This window comes from Opisthocomus hoazin, chromosome 25, assembly GCF_030867145.1.
Source record: "Opisthocomus hoazin isolate bOpiHoa1 chromosome 25, bOpiHoa1.hap1, whole genome shotgun sequence".
NCBI lineage: Eukaryota > Metazoa > Chordata > Aves > Opisthocomiformes > Opisthocomidae > Opisthocomus > Opisthocomus hoazin.
The window spans coordinates 8,218,435-8,226,041 of record NC_134438.1 but is presented as its reverse complement, the minus strand read 5'-3'; the positions used below and the strand labels follow the sequence as shown (position 1 = coordinate 8,226,041).

General features: G+C 66.9%; 1 protein-coding gene across 7 annotated transcripts; it reads left to right on the top strand.

Annotated features, from left to right (window-relative positions):
• The first annotated feature begins 629 nt into the window (after positions 1 to 629).
• On the top strand, positions 630 to 7,540 carry SMPD2 (sphingomyelin phosphodiesterase 2). 7 transcript variants are annotated; one of them, XR_012766193.1, is made up of 12 exons: positions 631 to 681; positions 1,749 to 1,918; positions 2,402 to 2,498; positions 4,167 to 4,243; positions 4,520 to 4,613; positions 4,702 to 4,791; positions 5,168 to 5,250; positions 5,457 to 5,589; positions 5,664 to 5,768; positions 5,857 to 6,013; positions 6,496 to 6,784; positions 6,899 to 6,965. XR_012766193.1 is itself a non-coding variant. In XM_075442930.1 (11 exons), the coding sequence occupies exons 2-11, from the start codon at positions 1,869 to 1,871 to the stop codon at positions 7,240 to 7,242; spliced, it is 1,230 nt and encodes a 409-aa protein (XP_075299045.1). In that variant the 5' UTR covers positions 630 to 681; positions 1,816 to 1,868; the 3' UTR covers positions 7,243 to 7,540. The 7 variants fall into 7 exon arrangements, 6 of the variants coding, with proteins under 6 accessions (XP_075299045.1, XP_075299044.1, XP_075299043.1 ...); XM_075442930.1 differs by lacking the exon at positions 6,496 to 6,784 and having other exon boundaries at positions 630 to 681; positions 1,816 to 1,918; positions 6,899 to 7,540; XM_075442929.1 differs by lacking the exon at positions 6,496 to 6,784 and having other exon boundaries at positions 1,752 to 1,918; positions 6,899 to 7,540.
• The last annotated feature ends 67 nt before the right edge of the window (positions 7,541 to 7,607 follow it).

The window sequence follows — 7,607 nt, the reverse complement described above, 5'->3', positions numbered from 1 at the left end:
AAAGACTCCCCGAGAGCACGGCCGGGCTCGCTGCCATCCCGTGGGTACCAGCCGTGGGTACCAGCCGTGGGTACCAGCCCTTGCCGAGCCCACCGCTGTCCCGGGAACAGGCTGTGGGATGTGGACGCTGTGAAGGCGGAGGCCATGGAGCAGGAAAGCTGGTCCCAGTACTGGGTAGCTGCTGGCTTTCCCAGCCCCTGGCCAGGCCCTGCTCCCTCCGGGACCAGCAGAGCAGTGGGAGCAGCAATGGGGGGGGGGGGGGGCGATGCCCAGGGGATGCTCCAAGCTGGGACTCGGAGCCCAACGGGAGAGGGATGCCCTGGGAGGAGCGGGCGCTCGGGGGGGACCCCGCAGCCCTCCAGGGAGATGGAGGGAGGGGAGCCCGAGCAGGCGGAGGGTGCTGGGGCTGCTTCGGGGAGGGACGGAGCAGGGCTGACACCCCGCGGGGGCGGGGGTGCGGGGCGGGGGGTGCCCGCCCGCTCCCCTACCGCACCCCATTATCCCTCTCAACCACCGCACCCCATCCCCGTCCCCTCCCCCCGCGATCCGCCCCCTTTCCATCTCCCCCCCCGCCTTCCTGTCCCTTCCCCCACCCCCCCTTTCCCCTCCCTTCCCCTTCCGCGCCGCTGCGCTGCCTGACGGGACGCGTAGTCCCGCGGCCCCGCTCCCGGCCGGCGCCAGGTCCGCTCCGCGCCCCCCCCCCCCCCCCCTCCGCTTCAACCCCCCTGCTCCGCTTCCCCGCTCCCCCTCCCCTTCCCCCCCCCCCCCCCCGAGCTCTGCGCCCCGCCGCGGTCCCCCCCCCCCGGCGCCGCGGTCGTCCCCCCCCCCCCCCCCCCCCCCCCCTCTCCGCCTGTTGCTCCGCGCCCGCCCGGCCCCGCGGGGAGCTGGGGAGGGGGGCAGCACCCCGGGGTGGGGGGGGCTCAGCCCCGGGGGGGGACCCCGGTGTCAGCACGGGGTGGGGTGAGACGCTGGGTAACCCCGCCGGGGCGAGCAGAGCCCGGCTGCCCGTACCCCGCTGCCTGTACCGGGCTGCCTGTACCGGGCTGCCTGTACCGGGCTGCCTGTAGCCCCTGCCCGTCCCCCCCTGCCCGCCCCCCCCGCCTGTACCCCCTGCCCATACCCGTTGCCTGTACTGGGCTGCCCGTACTGGGCTGCCCGTCCCCCCTGACTGTACCCCCCTGCCCATACCCCCCTGCCTGCGTACCCCTCTGCCCGTACCCCGCTGCCCGTACCCCCCGCCTGTACCCCCCGCCTGTACCCCCCTGCGTGTACCCCCCTGCCTGCATCCCCCCCTGCGCATCCCCGGCATCCTGGAGTCCCGGGTTTTCCTCTTGGGCAAATGTCATCTCGCCCCGGGGGGAGCGGAGCCGGCAGAGCCCCCCCGGCAAACAGCGCTGGGGGGGGCTGCGGGGTCCCCCGGGGTGTGGGGGTCTGCAGAAGCATCCGTGGGGTTCCCGAGCGGGGAGGTGGGGGGTCCCATGCCTCACAGCACCGCTGTGAACCCAGGGTTTGAAGTCCCTCCAGGAACGTGGCTCTCTGATGGACAGAGGGTTTGAGCCCTGTACCCCATCCCTGGCCCACCGGTGTCCCCAGCCGCAGGATGGGGGGGTCACCCGTGTGGTTTGGACCCTCTCTGGGGGGGGGACTTGGGGTCCGAGATGGGAGAGGAGGGGACGGCGTGGGCCATGCTGGAGCACCCCAAGCACTCCTCCCTCCCAGCCTTCACCCCCCATTTGGCTTCGCTGCAGCAGCCTGGCTCTGCCTCGCACCCCTCACCGTGCCCCCAGGGCTGTCACCCCAACCCGCTCCCCGCAGGACCCCCGCTCTGCCCGGCACTGCCCCCCGGCCCCGTGGAGCCCCGGCAAGCGATGGAGGGAGATCCCACCCTGCGGCTCCGCGTCTTCGACCTCAACTGCTGGTGAGCCCGGGGTTCGCTGGGGCTGTGCTGGGCTGGCAGGTGGAGCTGGGGACACCCACACCGGGGGAGGGGTCCCCCCCTTGGGGTCACCTTCGTGTCTCCTTCCTTTCGGTGTCACCTTCGTGTCCCCTTCCTTTTGGGGTCACACCGCTCTCCCAGCCCCAGAGGGTCACGAAGCGCTTAGCTAGGTAGTGTGTCCCCCCATCCCCTCTGCGTCTGCCCCCCCCAGAAAAGGGTCCCCCATTCGCCCCCCGACTGGGCATGAGCTGCCTTGACTCTGCGGGCAGGAAAAGCTGCCCCCAAACAGCCTCCCTGCGCCTCCCCCTTGTCCCCACGTCCCCTCACGGCCCTTTCCCCCTCCACCTCCCCCAGTCTGCGTCCTGCCCAGTACCAGTACCGGAGCCCTCCCTCCCCCCGTTTCGGGTCCTGACAGCCCCCATCGCCCTGCCCCCCCACGCTGTGCCCACCACCCCTCTCTGGCAGGGCCATCCGGTACCTGAGCAAACGGCGGCAGGAGCGTGTCCGGCTCATCGGGGACGTGCTGCGCCGGGAGGGCTTCGACCTGGTGCTGCTGCAGGAGGTGAGAGTGGCCTGTGAGCTGAGCGTGCCCGTCCTCAGCCCATGAGATGAGCGTGCCCGTTCTCAGCCCATGAGATAAGTGTGCCCGTTCTCAGCCCATGAGATGAGCGTGCCAGTCCTCAGCCCATGAGATGAGCGTGCCCGTTCTCAACCCATGAGATAAGCGTGCCAGTCCTCAGCCCATGAGATGAGCGTGCCCGTTCTCAGCCCATGAGATGAGCGTGCCAGTCCTCAGCCCATGAGATGAGCGTGCCAGTCCTCGGCCCATGAGATGAGCGTGCTAGTCCTCAGCCCATGAGATGAGCGTGCCCGTCCTCAGCCCATGAGATGAGCGTGCCCGTTCTCAGCCCGTGAGCTGTGAGCTGAGCGTGCCCGTCCTCAGCCCATGAGATGAGCGTGCCAGTCCTCGGCCCATGAGATGAGCGTGCCCGTTCTCAGCCCATGAGATGAGCGTGCCAGTCCTCAGCCCATGAGATGAGCGTGCCCGTTCTCAGCCCGTGAGCTGTGAGCTGAGCGTGCCCATCCTCAGCCCATGAGATGAGCGTGCCCGTCCTCAGCCCATGAGATGAGCGTGCCAGTCCTCAGCCCATGAGCTGAGCGTGCCCATTCTCAGCCCATGAGATGAGCGTGCCCGTTCTCAGCCCATGAGATGAGCGTGCCCGTTCTCAGCCCGTGAGCTGTGAACTGAGCGTGCCCGTTCTCAGCCCATGAGCTGAGCGTGCCCGTCCTCAGCCCATGAGATGAGCGTGCCCGTTCTCAGCCCGTGAGATGAGTGTGCCCGTTCTCAGCCCATGAGATGAGCGTGCCAGTCCTCAGCCCATGAGATGAGCGTGCCCGTCCTCAGCCCGTGAGATGAGTGTGCCCGTTCTCAGCCCATGAGATGAGCGTGCCAGTCCTCAGCCCATGAGATGAGCGTGCCCGTTCTCAACCCATGAGATAAGCGTGCCAGTCCTCAGCCCATGAGATGAGCGTGCCCGTTCTCAGCCCATGAGCTGAGCGTGCCCGTCCTCAGCCCGTGAGATGAGTGTGCCCGTTCTCAGCCCATGAGATGAGCGTGCCCGTTCTCAGCCCATGAGATGAGCGTGCCAGTCCTCAGCCCATGAGATGAGCGTGCCAGTCCTCGGCCCATGAGATGAGCGTGCTAGTCCTCAGCCCGTGAGATGAGCGTGCCCGTCCTCAGCCCATGAGATGAGCGTGCCAGTCCTCGGCCCATGAGATGAGCGTGCTAGTCCTCAGCCCATGAGATGAGCGTGCCCGTTCTCAGCCCGTGAGCTGTGAGCTGAGCGTGCCCGTCCTCAGCCCATGAGATGAGCGTGCCAGTCCTCGGCCCATGAGATGAGCGTGCCCGTTCTCAGCCCATGAGATGAGCGTGCCAGTCCTCAGCCCATGAGATGAGCGTGCCCGTTCTCAGCCCGTGAGCTGTGAGCTGAGCGTGCCCATCCTCAGCCCATGAGATGAGCGTGCCCGTCCTCAGCCCATGAGATGAGCGTGCCAGTCCTCAGCCCATGAGCTGAGCGTGCCCATTCTCAGCCCATGAGATGAGCGTGCCCGTTCTCAGCCCGTGAGCTGTGAACTGAGCGTGCCCGTTCTCAGCCCATGAGCTGAGCGTGCCCGTCCTCAGCCTGTGAGATGAGCGTGCCCGTTCTCAGCCCATCCCGCTGTTCTCCAGGTGTGGAGCGAGCAGGACTACAGCGATCTGAAGGCAAAGCTGGGAGGCTGCTACCCCTTCTCGCATTATTTCCGCAGGTGAGGGGGGCCAGGCCAGCCCCTCGCCGGGGCTGTCCATGGGGCGGTGGCAGGGCTGTGCTGTGTCCTCAGTGTTTGCCACTTGGAGAGATCGGTGCGGGTGCTGTAGGTCACCTCACCTCCCACCTCACCGTGGGAGACCATGCCTGGAGGATGGGATGCTCACGGGAGCACGCTGGGACCCAGGCACCTGGGGAGCCCCCTTTGCTCGGGGCTGGGGGGAGGCAGAGGTGGGGGGGAACCACCCTTGCTTACTCTGCTTTTCCCCTCCCGCAGTGGGGTGATCGGCAGCGGGCTCTGCGTCTTCTCCCGGTTCCCCATCCTGGACACCCTCCTCTACCAGTACTCGCTGAACGGGTACCCCTACATGGTGAGCGGGGTGGGGGGCACGCAGTGCCATGGTGCCCAGCCCTGTGGACCCTCACCGGGCCCAACTCGCTCTCCTTCCCCTCCGGCAGCTCCAGCATGGGGACTGGTTCTGCGGCAAGTCCGTCGGCCTTGTCGTCATTAAGATCTCCGGGATCGTCTTCAACGTCTACGTCACCCACGTGAGCACCCTGGGGAGGGACCCAGCACCGGGTGGGTGATGATGGGGTGGAGGGGGAGGAGTGGTCGTACCCCTCCTTTGCTGTCCCCTTGCTTCAACCACTGCTCTGCGCTGACCCTCGCAGGACCATGCACTGATTTAATGAAATATTGCTCAAGAGGAGGGCTCAAGGGGGGGGGGGCACTGACCCACAACCTGGCTGTGCAGCGGGGTGGGCATCCCAGACTGACCCCAGAGGGGTGGGATGAAGAAGGAGGGGACAGCCAGACCCCCAAAGCGACCGTCTGGAGGGGCTGGGTGGGTTTGCAGGGAGCCCGGGAGCGGGGCAGATGCTGGTGGGGGGGAGTGACGGCTGCTTTGCCCCCTGCTCTCGCCAGCTGCACGCCGAGTACTGCCGGGAGAAGGACGCCTACCTGCCCCACCGCCTGGTGCAGGCCTGGGAGCTGGCGCAGTTCATCCGGTGAGCAGCCGTGGGGTGGCCACGGGGTCCCCCCGCCGCGGGTCCCCAGGGGGTGTGCAGTCACCCCTGCCCCTGGGGCTTGTGCTGCAGAGACCTCCCAGTTCCACCAGTCCCAGCCAGGAGTATGGCTGGGGAGCACTGGGGGGGGGGTCCCAGTAATCCCAGTCCAGCGTGGGCCAGGGGGTTAGCGGTCCCGGTCCCTGCAGACACACCTCGAAGGCAGCTGACGTGGTGCTGCTGGGAGGGGACCTCAACATGCACCCCGAAGACGTGGGCATCCGGCTGCTGCGCGGCTGGACGGGGCTGCGGGACGCCTTCGCCGAGGCCACGCGCTTCGAGGTGAGCGGCGGGGGATGAGTGGGGTCCTGGGGCATGCCCAGAGCTCCCCCACCCACCCAGGGCCTTGCTCTCAGGGCTGCGAGGACGGCTGCACCCTCGTCCCCAACAACTGCTTCGCTGTCAAGACAGAGCTGCTGCCCTTCCCGCTGGGCATCCGCATCGACTACATCCTCTACAAGGTAATGGGGGGGCCTCGGCCACCGGCTGTGGGTGGTGGTGGGGGGGGTGGCTTTGGCGTGACACCCCCCCCCCCATCCCCTTGCCCAGGCCGTCTCCAGCTTCACAGTGAAGTGCGAAGAGCTGAAGACCACCACGGGGACAGCCCCAGGCATGGACATCCCCTTCTCGGACCACGAAGCCGTGATGGCGACGCTGCACATCCGGAGGCAGGGACAGGCTGCGTCTACCAGCCTTGGCACGGCTGGTAAGGTGGGGGGGGGGACACTGATGGGGTCCCCCATATGCTGGGAGGGCTGGTGGATGGGCTGGTGGAGCTGGATGGAGTTTTTGGGGATGTCTCCTCTTGGTTAGAACATCCCTTGGGGGGATCACAGAATCGCAAAATCCTGGCATGTTCGGGGTTGGCAGGGCCCTCTGTGTGTCACCCAGCCCAACGCCCTGCCCAAGCAGGGTCACCCAGAGCAGGCTGCACAGCACCACATCCAGGCGGGGCTGGAATATCTCCAGAGAAGGAGACTCCACAGCCTCCCTGGGCAGCCTGGGCCAGGGCTCTGTCACCCTCAGAGGGAAGAAGTTCTTCCTCATCTTCAGCTGGAGCTTCCTCTGCTTCAGTTTGTGCCCTTTGCCCCTTGTCCTGTCGCTGGGCACCACTGAAAAGAGTCTGGCCCCATCCTCCTGACCCCCACCCTGCAGATATTTATCGGCATTTCTGAGTTCCCCTCTCAGCCTTCTCTTCTCCAGGCTCAACAAGCCCAGCTCCCTCAGCCTCTGCTCGTAGGAGAGATGCTCCAGTCCCCTCATCATCCTTGCAGCCCTCCGCTGGACTCTCTCCAGTAGCTCCTCGTCTCTCTTGAACTGGGGAGCCCAGAGCTGGACACAGCACTGCAGATGGGGCCTCACTGGGGCAGAGTAGAGGAGGAGGAGAACCTCCCTCAACCTGGAGACCATTGACCTTCTTGGCAACCAGGGCACACTGCTGGCTCATGGTCAACCTGTTGTCCACCAGCACACCCAGGTCCCTCTCTGCAGAGCTGCTCTGATGATGATGAGGCAGAGCAGTGGGGATGGGGAGAAAAAGAGGTACAAGGAGGGGGGATGCCACCCACTGAGCCGCCCCTGTCCCCCGCAGAGCCGACGCTGGTGGACGTGGTGACGGAGGCGCGGATGGAGGTGGGCGTGGGGCTGCGGGCAGCACAGCGGCAGCGCTTCTCCACGGGCAGGATGGCCGTGCTGGCCCTGCTGCTGCTGGTGCTGCTGGCCGCGGCCGCGCTGGGCGCGCTGGCAGGGCTGGCGGCCGGGCAGCCCTTCCCCAAGCTCTTCTTCTCCCTGCTGGCCTTCCTCGCCATCGGCGTCCTCCTCCTCGCCACCGGCCTCCACCTCTTCCACAGCATCGAGGTGAAGATGCTGCAGGGCACCGAGGAGCAGATGCGGATGGCATTGCGGGCGCTGCAGGAGCAGCCCGACGACGGATGAGCCGGGGCCGCGGGGGTCCCGCGATGTCCCCCCAGCCCCATCCTGGCCCCCTTTGGTCCCCTTTTTCTACTTGACTTCTGGTTTTAGGCAAGGAGCAGCGCTGCGGCCGGCTCGGTGGCGCAGGTTTGACAGCCGCCTCGCTGGGGGAAAATTAAGATTTTTTTGGGGGGCAGATTTGTCACATTTGCCCCTGCGGGAATCATGATGGAGGCGGGTTTTAATTGCTGGGTTTTTTTTAATATACCCTTTCTACCCCGAGGGACCCACCAGCAGGGCTGGGAGCCTTGAGAGGCTCAGCCTCCCCCTGCGTGGGGGGGGTCTCGGGGGCTCCCAGGGAAGGCTGGCAACTGCTCTGGCAGCCAAAT